Below are 12,556 nucleotides of genomic sequence, written 5' to 3' on the forward strand. Positions count from 1 at the left end.
TCCCAACTTCAGAAAGAGCAGCCACATTTTTAATTGTGGCTGCGGCTATTATTTCACTTCTTTAATGACACCAGAAAATCCAATTTTTCCTGTTTACGAGAGGGTTGGTAATGCTTATGTAAATCGGTCCAAGTTGCCACACCAGGTTTGGTAGAGCAGCTTTTAATTACACACCGACGAGCACCTTATATTTCTGTAGTTAAATGCATGAGTTGTTTTTCCTGTGTGTGTACTAGATAGACGGATTTAAAGCTTTTACTGTGTAAGTGAACAGAGTTGATTATCCTTCGCTTACTCCAAACTTGCAGCTGTACCTTCAATAAACTACACGCATAATCCATGCTTTGCTTCACGGGTTTCATTTCCCTCCCCGGTATTACAAAAAGCACAGGTATTTTCTCAAACACGAAGCTCCGAACGGGCCGGGGTCGGCCGCTCGCAAGAAGCGGAGTTTTAACAAAGATGTATTTTTTGCCAACTTTGTCTGCGCTCCTTCCTGCCGCGCTTTTGCATACCTTTATTCCATCCAGAGGTTAGCGTGGCCACAAGGAAGTCTGGAAACGCAGCGTAAAGTAGGATATTTAACCGCCGGTGGGACGTGCAGCTCGGTCGGGATCTCTCAGCTGGTCTGGGATCTCTGGAGGGAGAAGAAAAGAGCAGCCAGGTCCTTGTTTAAAGAAATCGGTGAGAACCAGCACTGGTAGTAACTAGACGAAAATCATACGGGCGTGGAGTGATAGGATGAGGGGTGATGGCTTCGAACTGGAAGAGGGGAGATTTAGATTGGGTATCGGGGAGAAACTGTTGGCGGTACGGGGGGTGAGCCCCTGGGGCAGGTTGCCCCGAGAAGCGGTGGCTGCCCCATCCCTGGAGGGGTTCAAGGCCAGGTTGGACGGGGCTTGGAGCAACCTGGGCTGGTGGGAGGTGGCCCTGCCCAGGGCAGGGGGCGGCACTGGATGGCCTTTAAAGGCCCCTTCCAACCCAAACCATTCTATGAGTCGATGATCCCACACCCCACCCCTGAAACCCTCCCACAATAGTCTGCTAATTTTAAGAGAAAGCAAGAGAAAAGTGCACCTTCCCAAACTCTTCCTTCCTCAAACGCCCCACCTTCCTCAGAACAGAGGAACCCGCACAGAGAGCAGCGGCTGTGGGATGTGCCCGCGCGTCCCCTCCTCGACATCCTTTGTGGGGAGGGGAAACCCCTCTCCCACCAGTTTGGGGGACTGGGCTTTAGGTGAGATCAGGTTGCCCACTCCCTTTTTCCTGCGAGGGTCCCCACTTTCCAAGGGACGGTGACTCAACGAAAGGTCTCCATACCGTGGGGGGGAAGGGCTTGCCGTGGTGGTGCTCATCCAGCTGGGTGCACAGCTGGATGTCAGGAAAAGCAACCGGCCCTCCCTATCTTCTCCCATGGCTCACCAGGGCGCAGCCGAAAACCCCTGAGACAACTTCGCTCTGGACTGCCCCGTGGGCAGATCTATTCACCCCATGAGAGCTACCCCGAGGAGCGGGTGTCATAATTTATTCCCCAACGTCCCACTCCGCTTCCTAGACTTCACTGGTGACTCACAGCTTGTCTGCCCCGACCTCTCCACGGCTGGAGGATGAGTTGAACCATCACGCCGGGCTCGGTCTATCCATGCCGGCGTGATGGTGATGAACCTACCACTGGTTCCCACTGGTTGAACTCTGCTTCTCTCCCAGCACAGAGCGTGGCGGGTTCAGGCTCCCCACGTCTGCAGTGCTTTTCTGATGGAAAGCCAGATGGTTCAGTGGAAGTGATGAGCAGATAGCAGATCACAAATTATTTTTTAATAGATGGCATGCCTTAGCAACGCTGCCTGGGCTGGGGTGGGGGTGGTGACAGCCAAATGGATCAGCCCTTGCTGAGAAGGCAGAACCCACCCACCTCAAGAGGATGTTTTTCAAAATGGTTATCTTCATCTCTTCTGTCTCAACCCATACGACTCGGACTTCACCTCATTTGTATGTAAATAACGAGCAGAAACACCCAAACAAGAAGCTCCCAGTGCCCCAACAGCTCATAACTCATGTTGATCACCTTCCTGCGAAACAATACCCGCACACCAAAACCCCGCCGGCTCCCCAGGGTACCAAAGCAGCCCAGCAGCTCCTCATTTCTGGGAGAATACCTTTAATCATCTCTGCACTTCTCAACCCCCCAGTATTGCAAAACCCATGTTTTCTGCTGCCTGCTTGAAGATGTTCATGTAGATCAGGCTATTTTGGAGAGAGAAAAAAGGGCCAGGAGGGCGGTTTTGGGGGCAGTTTGGAGGCCAAATCCAGCTCGGTCTCACTCTGGACGTGCCCCTTGGTAGAGCAACAAAGTCTAGTGGAGTTGATCCAGATTAACAGATGCAAATCGCCACATCTGTCTCTGGGTACGGAGCCCACAGACCTCAGCTCCTCCATGCGATAGACCAGCCCGGTAAAGAAACTGCATTTTTTCCCCCAGCTTGTGCATCGCTCGCATACCGTGTGGACAGTGGGCTGAAGGAAGAAGAGTGTGGGAGCCGAAAATGACAATTCCCTCTTTCTTATTGGCAGCCCCACCTTTAATCCCATTATATTCATTCAGCTCTAATATCTGATCCGAACCCGTTTGTCAGCTTCAGGACAATCTGCCTTTTCTGGGGTCAAGAAAGCATGAAGACAATCTCATTTTCCCATCGCACCCGGGCTTTGAATTTCATGCAAATAATCAAGGCTATAGACGTTCATGAATTTCAAGTGACATCCCCGGCAGATTCGGAGCAACATTTTCCAAAGAGAAGCAAGCCGACCTGTTCCAACTGGGAATTTCCCACTGCAATGGGAAATTCTGTTCGAGTGACCCAACTCTCCCGGTTTGAGCCTGCCTGGTGGCATTTCTCTGAGGATAATCACATATTTGGTCTTCTCTATTGGGCAGAACACGAAGCGCCTCCTTAATTTTTCTTCCAGAGATGCCAGTGGGATTTTTAGCTCGTACTTAATGGTTTTGTAGCACTGGGGCACACGAATGTATTTTGCAGGGCATGTAGAGTCCTGTCCTGTAAATACTTTTAAGCTCCAGTCATGCGCACAGCACGGGCAATGCCACCAGGACAGCAACATGCTCCGAAATCGAACGGAGCTCTTAAATATGAAGGATAAAATACTCTAAACATTGCCGTTCCACAAAGTCTGAGACGCCAGAAAATGTCACCACACCCTATTGCATATGCTCTTTTTCCCAAACACTCCTGGAATTAAAATAAGGAGGATTTGTGGGAGTATTTTTCATGTCGGTTAAATCTTTGCTTTTGGCAACATTTTGAATGGAAAGGTTCAAAGGTCTTTAAAAGAAATCACAGCTGTAAAGAGCGAGAAACTCAAGACTGGTTACATCTGAATGTTAACATGCAAATAATACCTTTCCACAAAGCTGGGCAAAGCGTTTTTCAGCAAATCTGCCTCTTTCATTGAAATGCTTTTTAGATCAAGATGAAAATGCATCGATCGGTTGGCTGGAGACATTGCAATGGCAACCTCTGGGTGGGATGGAGTTGTCCTCTGGAGATGCCAATCGAGAGGAAGCCTGGGAAACCTGCCACAGACTAAATACCCGACACTAAATGGCCAGAATTTAAGGTGACATTTAAATATAGTGTCTCATAGGAAAATCAGGGATCCGGACCTGTTTGAGCTCGTCAGCTCAAAAAGACGGTCTCTGCCATGAAGAGGCAGGCTGGATAAATGAGAGCCCCGAAAGAGATGTCAGGCTTCATGAACATCACCCCCGCGCTCCGCCTTCGGGTGAAGAAGCCCCGTGAAGTATTTTTGTTCAGATTTAGCCATTTTATTCTCACTGCCTTTCACTCAAGTTAATTCAGAGGAGTCTCCGCTGAGCTCTGTAGTGATCTACTACACCTTATAAATAGCACAGGGGTATCTGGGTAGCCATTTCTCTTTTTTTCCCCCCTTTTTTATTTCTTTTCTTTTGCTTCGCAGCTAGGAAATAAAATAATCCACCTCTGCAAGCGCACAGAGGCTGTGCAGCTCTCCCTGCCAAAAAATCAGGGAGTTAGATAACTCTTCTAGCTGAGCAGATTCGCACCGGCTCCGATAGGCGTGTTTGAGTGCAATCAGTGTTTAACGAGTTTCAATCAGACAGCTGGCTGCCTGGCACGTCAAAACCATGAAGGCACTAAATTGATCGCTGGACTTCCATGCAACCAAGCCCAGATCCCCAGAGGGATAAAAAGGGCATCCCGCACCCCCTTTGCAGAGAGCCGCACTCTCCCAGTTTGCTGCTCCTCGCCAGTGCCGGGCTGTTACCTCCTCTGCAATGAACCGGCAAACCTCCAGCATGAGAGCGGGAGGTGGAGGCAGATCCTACAGCACGGCCTCGGCTATTATTCCGAGCGGCAACAGGGCCGGCTTTAGTTCGATGTCTGTGGCACGGTCTGGTGGAGGTGGAGGTGGTTTTGGAAGGCTCATCGGAGGAGGTGGTGGAGGTTTTGGCAGTGGTTTTGGCAGCAGGAGCCTCTACAACCTTGGTGGTAGCAAGAGGATATCCATCGGTGTTGGAAGTAGCTTCCGAGCTGCTTTTGGGAGTGGAGCTGGTGGTGGCTCTGGCCTGGGAGGTGGAGGTGGTGGTGGCGGAGCTGGTGGCAGTCTCGGGCTTGGTCTCAGTGGTGGAGGTGGTGGGTACGGCTTTGGTGGAGGTGCCGGTGGGCTTGGCTTTGGTGGTGGACAGGGAGGTGGTGGGGGGTTTGGCTTTGGAGGAGTAGGGGGGCTGGGAGGATTCAGTGGAGGGCTGGGTGGTGGCAGGAACCCAGCGGGATTTGTTGGTGGTCCACCTGGAGTCGGTACAATCCAAGAAGTGACAGTCAACCAGAGCCTCTTGGCACCACTGAACCTGGAGATAGATCCAACCATCCACCAGGTGCGAAAAGATGAGAAGGAGCAAATCAAGACCCTCAACAACAAGTTTGCTTCTTTCATTGACAAGGTGAGACTTCACCACATGCTGTGGAACCGTGGTAGAGGGGGAGCGAGACAGTCTTGTAGCTACAAAAATACAACTTCATAGATCTATAGCCTATTGCATATTTCCTGCCTGCGTGTCTTCATTAAATTCATCAAAAAAGAACATTCTTCTAAAGAGTTACAAGGCAGAAAACTAGACTAGAAACTAGTACGAAAAGGATTAGATCCAGGTTTTGCGCCCGAGAAATAAGATATATTAGATCAAATGGAGAGAGCCAGTTTCAGGTCCAGACTTTGCTGCTTAACCCAGCCCTCTCTGCGGGGAATCACAGCAGACGCGTTAGTCCTTATTGCTGTCTCGCCTGCAAGCTAAAGTCCTTTTTATATTGACTCAACTTAAGTCCTTCCTTGGCTTTTACTTGGGTAAATATGCAGCGTATATGAGCAAAAGGAAAGGCAATTAAGTACCTGTCTTTTAACCTGTAGTACTCAGATCTCAGCTTTAATGAAGGAAGATAAATATCTCTTACAAAGAAAGAAAAACCAGAGGATGTTAAAGAAAGCGAGTGATGAAAGAGCTGAACCCGCATTGTCTAGTGATTGCTCATTGGCTTGCTAAATTAAATTGTCTCTAACGAGAACTGTCCACTGAGGGCAGATGGACTCACTTAGCCCTAGATAATCTGGAGGATATTCACAGCTGGACTTAATAGTCTCTCTTGGTTTGGGATTTCCTTGGTTTGTGCTATGCATCACTCCCAGTTACCGATGACTGGCCAACAAGACGCTCCCAGGTATCTTCTGCTAAACCTCTTCTGCTTCCCAATGCTCAGGTTCGCTTCCTGGAGCAGCAGAACAAGGTGCTTGAGACCAAATGGACCCTCCTGCAGGACCAGGGTCAAAAAAACAACTCAGGCAAAAGCAACCTGGACCCACTTTTTGAGGCTTACATCAACAACCTGAAACGGCAGCTGGCCAACCTGCTCAATGAGAGAGGACGCATGGACGGGGAGCTGAAGAACATGCAAGACCTCGTTGAGGACTTCAAGAACAAGTGAGTGCCCGTTAGCGGCACATCCAGGCACCCTGGGGGTTGAAACGGGATGCAAATGGTTCAGCTTAGCATTAGGCAGTAGGACTTAGCCCACTTAAATTTAGCTTTCTGAAAGTCAAACGTTTAGCCCGAGACAGCCACCAAACTTTCTACAGGAAAGGGAAAAAAATGTATCTCCAGTTTGTGCTCTAGCCCGCAACACAGTACCTACCTAATCCTCCTCTAACGGACCGCTCCTGGGAGGTATCGCTCTCTGCAGAACCCCTCTCTTCCTCGACAGCAGCAGAAGGTGGTCCATCAACATTTTTCCAACCAGAAGACGACCAGGGAGACCTTATAGCGGCTTTCCAGTATCTGAAAGGCACCTACAAGAAAGCTGGAGAGGGACTCTTTACAAGGGCATGTAGTGATAGGATAAGGGGAAATGGCTACAAACTGGAAAAGGGGAGATTTAAGATAGATATTAGGAAAAAAATTTTCACTCTGAGGGTGGTGATCCCCTGGGGCAGGTTGCCCCGAGAAGCTGTGGCTGCCCCATCCCTGGAGGTGTTCAAGGCCAGGTTGGACGGGGCTTGGAGCAACCTGGGCTGGTGGGAGGTGTCCCTGCCCAGGGCAGGGGGGTTGCAACGATTTGATCTGTAAGGTCCCTTCCAACCCAAACCATTCTATGACTCTATGAAAACGCAGATTCAGCCAGGTCACAACAACTTGTGGTGACACTTGCAAAGTAAAATCATCTAAACCAGCTTTCAGCAAAGGAAAATCATCTACATCAGTTTTACCCTCCTTTTTCCATCTGCATTATGTTAAAATGTCATTTTAACCCTTTGAGAAATGGGATTGTCACAAATTTGAGCTGGGCAGTTTCCAGGAGGTTGATTTAGAAACCCCGTACCCGGTCCAGATAACCTTGCAGTCCTACCTGCACCACTTTTCTGCTCACCGAGATATGATGCAGCACATCTTTCCCTTTACCCCCGCAGGTACGAAGAGGAAATCAACCGACGCACAGCAGCGGAGAATGAATTTGTGGTGCTGAAGAAGGTGGGTGAGACAGGAGGTATCAGGGATGCTGAGCTAACCCTAACCATTGCACGGGCTGGGAATGTCCTAAAGGATGGGAGATCTCACGGAGCTGCATCCTCACCCTTTAAAAGCTGTCATCTGGAGTGTGGTTGGGGGGAAAGGAATGGAGGGGCTTGGAAGATGGAAGTAAATTCTTGTCCCACAACATATACACACGCTCACCTGGGCAAAACAGACCACGGAGAACCAAAGATGGTCATTAGTGCTGGGCAGCCCAGGTACCAAGGCCAAATGGCCTGCACCCCCGCCTTATCCACTCACAAAGTTACACACAGCACTTCTTTTGGCCAAGAGGTGTCCTCTTGGTGCTCTTCCAGGGGAATGGGCCAACCAGAGCTTCTCCAGTCAGGCAGCAGCGCCAGTGGCAGCCTCACCCCCAGGCTTGGCCAGCTCTTGGCTGAGCTGAAGAAGAGGGACCAGGGGCCACAGATGTCCCCATGGTTGCTCTTTTCCAGGATGTGGATGCTGCTTACATGAACAAGGTGGAGCTGGAGGCCAAAGTGGATGCCCTGACCGATGAACTCAGTTTCCTCCGAGCCCTCTACGATGCGGTACAGACACCCTCCTCCCCCGATTTCTGTCCTGTTGTCACCCCCTGGATGGTGGCTGCCATCACTCATGGCACTTGAAAAGGTAAGTGCAGCTGACCGGGATCCTCTGTGCTTCCTCGCAGGAGCTGGCTCAGCTCAGTGCACAAGTGTCCGACACCGCTGTCATCCTGTCAATGGACAACAACCGGGACCTGGACCTCAGCAGCATCATAGCTGAAGTCAAAGCTCAGTACGAAGACATCGCCAACAGGAGCCGGGCCGAGGCGGAGGCCTGGTACCAAACCAAGGTGAGCAGACCCATAGACGCCATGGATGCATTTCTGGGGAAAACGACTGCTGGCCCTGTGTAAGGCTGTTTGAGCCACCTCTTCTCCACCTGGACATCTCAGACGCTTTACTCTTCCTTCTGAACCTCAGTTTGAGGAGCTGCAGGCCACAGCTGGGAAGCACGGGGACGACCTGCGCAACACAAAGGGGGAAATCTCGGAGCTCAACCGGCTGATCCAGAGGATCCGGTCAGAGATAGAGAACACGAGGAACCAGGTAGGAATGGCAAGAGGAGCTCGTGGAGCCCCGTTCTGTGGTCCTTTAGCACTGCAGCTCTGCTGTCTGCCACTGCTTTGCTGATCGGGGAGACCTTGGCAGCCACAGAGTACAATGTCCCTCATTAAATGTACTGAATTCCCTCCCGAGAAGGGTACCACGCTGGAACATGTACTAAATCATTCTTGCCAGGCTGGCATTTCAACTCCAGCAATGTTAGCTACGGGTCAATGACCTCAGTCACAGCTTTTTTTCATTAACCCCCCAACCAGAATGTTTTTTTTCCCTTGGGTGACTCTTACCCAAAACGAAAAGCAGCGGTTAGGAGTCCCGATCCCTCCTCTTGCAGTGTGCCACCCTGCAGACGGCCATCGGAGACTCTGAGGAGCGCGGAGAACTGGCCCTCAAAGATGCCAAGGCAAAGATGATTGACCTGGAAGATGCTCTGCAGAAAGCCAAAGCTGACATGGCCCGGCAGCTCCGCGAGTACCAGGAGCTCATGAACGTCAAGCTGGCCCTGGACATTGAGATCGCGACCTACAGAAAGCTCCTGGAAGGAGAGGAGAGCAGGTGGGGGCAAAATCCCTGCAGGAATAATGACCATCGCTCTGCCCCTGCCAGCAGTTGGTCCCCCTGCCCGTCTCCTTCATTTTGCTCTAACCTCCCCTTTCTCTGCCCTCCAACAGGCTGAGCGGAGAGGGACTCAACCCCATCAGCTACTGTAAGTATCGCAGTGCTTGTCTTGCTTTGGGCCCATCAGGAGCAGGGGCTGTGAGGAACCTTGGGAAAAGGGAGGTTTTGCCCAATACGAGATGTTCAGATGCTCCACCGGCTTTAGAGGCTTGCACAGGGGACAGAAGTTGGGTTCGGGTCCTGCGGGTCAAGGTCCTGCTGATGGTGTTTTCTGGAACTGGGTGACTGTCAAGCAGATGTCCAACCCTCTGGTTGCTTTCTCTTGCAGCTGTCATCAGCTCCAACTCTGCTGTGGCTGGTGGAGCTGGGTTAGGAGGAGGGTTTGGTGGACTCAGTCTAAGCGGAGGCGGCGGCGGCGGTTTTGGTCTTGGAGGAGGCAGCGGCGGCAGTTTTGGTCTTGGAGGAGGCAGCGGCGGTGGTTTTGGACTTGGAGGAGGTGGCGGAGGCGGTTTTGGTCTTGGAGGAGGCAGCGGCGGTGGAGGCTACAGCTTTGGAAGCGGAGGACTTGGACTTGGTGGTGGTGGTGGTCTCGGAGGGGGATTTGGAGGAGGCAGCGGTCTCAGCATCGCAGGCGGTCTTGGCTACGGAGCAGGTGGCAGCAGTGGTCTGAGCACCGGCGGAGGGAATTTCAGCTCTGGAAGTGCGAAAGGCACCAACCCAGGTGTGAAAATCGTCTCCAAAACCTCCTCCAGCAAAAAGAGCATAAAAAGCCAAAGCCTGAAGAACGCGACGCAGCCCGAGTAAAACCGCCACCAGACCCTCCCCAAAACCATCGCTCCTGCATCACTCCCGCATCGCTCCTGCGCACCACCATCCCCTCCACCCACCTCTGTCCCGGCTCCTCGCACTGTAGTTCTTAAGAGTTTGGATCACGGTTCAAGAAGAGCAGCGGAGCACGTGTTCACCAGATCCCTCAAAGTACCTGAAAGAGGATTAAAAAGAAAACACGGGCCTAAGCGATTTTCTGAATGGGGAATTATTTTTCTGTTTGTTTGTTTGTTTGCTTTTAATGAGGCTGAGCAGCGCGTTTGTAATTGCGGCCAGCTGACAGCCATCGGCCGGCACAGATCAAATAGCAGGGAAGATGGAAAAACTTGGGGTTTTAGCTCAGTTCTGGCCCACGGGAGCCCACGGACGGGCTGGGAACTTGGCTTCCCTTCAGCCTGCTCTGTCGGCACGGGGGGGATGAACCAAGCTCGCTCCTTCCTGTTAAGCAACACGTCTTTATCAGAGACGGGGGTTATTTTTCTGCTATGTAGAAATACCCCAGGAGGTTGCTGAAAGGTCCCAGGCAGCGGTTTGCAAGCAGGATGGGGCCCTCTTAAAATATCCCTTATCGCAGGAGGACAGAGCCCGTTAGGAGTCACTTCTGAGTCACTCGAGTGCGATAGAAAAAAAAAAAAAAATATCCCTTTTCCCCCCCCGCCATTCACAGCCGAGCTGCGAAAAACATGGTTCTTCCAGATGTGCTGAGCGTTGCATCTGGGTGAGGTCAGGCACAGGAGCCGGGCCGGCGGTTCAGAGCTTGGTGTTAGGAAAGCAATCTGAGATACCTCCACCCGAGAAGCACCACCCATAGGGATGCCGAGTCAACCTGCGACGAGCTTATCTAAAAGGAAGCCCAAACTACTCTCCCACTCCCGTCCTTTCTCTTCATAAATGACGGTTCGCCCATAGTGGCGCCTTCCGCGTCATCTCGTGGGTGCGTTTTGTCAGAGGAGCCATCAGGGACCGATCCACAGCACACGGGAAAGGGCTTGTTTTCTAAATTACAGGATTTTCTAATTCTAAATAATAACCGAGGCAGAGAGTTCTTCGAAAGCCAGATCGGTGTTTGCAGTTAAACTGGGTCACTGTCCTGTCTCACGCCAGGTTTTGTTGGAACGGCTTCAAAAATGCCCAAATCATCCACCAGTCCAAGTCACGCTGACTTTGCCCACTGTCGTGGTAGCGGCAGTCGGGGTGAAAGTCTGAGACAGGGAAAATTCCACTGAAAAAACCGCCTGAAAGGGCCACGTCCACACCGCTCCTGGGGGTATTCCCGCATCTCCACGGGGTGTGGGTGTCTCTGCAGAAAGACCGAATTTGGTAAACCGAAAAGTGCCGTCAGGTTTCAGTGCAGGAGGTGGGAAATGAGGCAACCGGGAGCAGGAGCCCAAAGGCAGAGAAGTGCTCAAAATCTTACTTTTCCCCTTTCTGATGGAATTTACCCCTCGAGCTATTCCGCCGCGTCTTTTTTTATTTTTCTGAAAGTACCATTAAAAAAGAAAATCGCAGCTTTTTCTACTTCAATGATAGCGATACGACGCTGTGTCTTCCTTCCTCTCTCTTTTTGGAATGTGTCCAATAAAACTGGATTGTAATTTATCTGTTCCCACATCTTTTGATTCTAAACCAGAACCAGTGGCATGGAATATTCCCAGCCTTCAGCAGAGCGAGCTTGGAGGGGATTTTTGCTTTACTTTGGGGGAGAAATCTCAAAATTCTGACAAAATTGTAATGAAAAGCTTGAAATCAGTTGTCCCGAACCAAATTGAAAAATCGGAGAAAAGAGGAGGAGGAGGAGGAGGAGGAGGAGGAGGGTGGGGGTTTACCCATTAAGTGACCAATAAAAAAAAGTCAATCACTGTTCATTTTTTAACACATGATGGGGGTTAATCCAAAAGTCCTTCCTGCGCGGAGGGGAGGGTGTTGCACGGCTCTGCCAGCTCGGGAGAAAACCCAGTATTTATTTTTTCCTTTCTTAAAAAGACTTAGCAAACCCAAGCACGCACAGAGCTCTGGGGGAGGATTTTTATCAGGCTGATCTAGATTGAGGATGGGTTTCGGTGAGCTGGAGCAGAACAGCTCCCCAACCCATGCAGGTATTTCAGTCAACCGTCATTGCAAAAGGAGAATTAAAAAAAAAAAAAAACCACAAAAAGAGGGGGAAAAAAAACCCCAACCCTCAGACACACACTCACACCTTATTGCATTTCAAAGAGTCAGACGCTTTGCTCTTCCCTGACCTCTCGACGTCGCGGCTTCGCAAAACTCCGCGCAGCGAATGGGAAAAAGCAAGTAAATACACGCCGGGCCAGCGGCTTCGCTGCGGACGCTCCCACCGCCGCTTCGGCAAAACCGCACCGAAACCCAGACGGGAGCATCCAACCGCCCCTCGTCCCGACAATCAAAGAAGCCGCGGGCAGAAAGGCCAAAGTCCGGGGACAAAACCCCTCATCCCCTGCTGTGGCAGAGGATGCTGCAGACAGACGGGCCAAAATAGAGGGAAGGTTAAAAATAAACCCTGAGTCACCTCCGTTTCTGCACTCACCGGGGCGAACACTGAATTACACCGCACGGGTGTGAGGAATTAACACAGCTAACGACGACCTAACCTTAACTAACCTGAAAACTTTGAATGTCTTTCTTCCAGTCTGCGCTGAAAAAGCAAAAAAATAAAATAAAAAGGGAATAACAGCGTGCTGAAGTGATGCTCGTGGGCAGCTGAGCTCTCCCAAACCACCCTTCGCTGCGCACCCCACCCTCTGGGCAGCCCCTGCCTCCCCAAATGCCATCCCTGCCTCCCAAAATCCCATCCCTGCCTCCCAAAATCCCATCCCTGCCTCCCAAAATGCCATCCCTGCCGCCCAAAATACCACCCCTGCCTCCC

At 51.2% G+C, this 12,556-nt stretch overlaps 1 protein-coding gene across 1 annotated transcript in view; it reads left to right on the plus strand.

Moving 5' to 3' along the window:
* Positions 1 to 4,435: 4,435 nt before the first annotated feature.
* Positions 4,436 to 12,556, plus strand: part of LOC104281989 (keratin, type II cytoskeletal 5-like) — a 17,867-nt gene continuing 9,746 nt past the window's right edge. The window contains exons 1-8 of the mRNA XM_009880054.1: positions 4,436 to 4,999; positions 5,811 to 6,031; positions 7,015 to 7,075; positions 7,573 to 7,668; positions 7,791 to 7,955; positions 8,086 to 8,211; positions 8,561 to 8,781; positions 9,240 to 9,430. Coding sequence (XP_009878356.1) covers positions 4,436 to 4,999; positions 5,811 to 6,031; positions 7,015 to 7,075; positions 7,573 to 7,668; positions 7,791 to 7,955; positions 8,086 to 8,211; positions 8,561 to 8,781; positions 9,240 to 9,430 — 1,645 coding nt within the window. The remainder of the gene's footprint in view (positions 5,000 to 5,810; positions 6,032 to 7,014; positions 7,076 to 7,572; positions 7,669 to 7,790; positions 7,956 to 8,085; positions 8,212 to 8,560; positions 8,782 to 9,239; positions 9,431 to 12,556) is intronic.

Source organism: Charadrius vociferus, unplaced genomic scaffold (genome assembly GCF_000708025.1).
Source record: "Charadrius vociferus isolate BGI_N301 unplaced genomic scaffold, ASM70802v2 scaffold932, whole genome shotgun sequence".
NCBI classification, from domain to species: Eukaryota; Metazoa; Chordata; class Aves; order Charadriiformes; family Charadriidae; genus Charadrius; species Charadrius vociferus.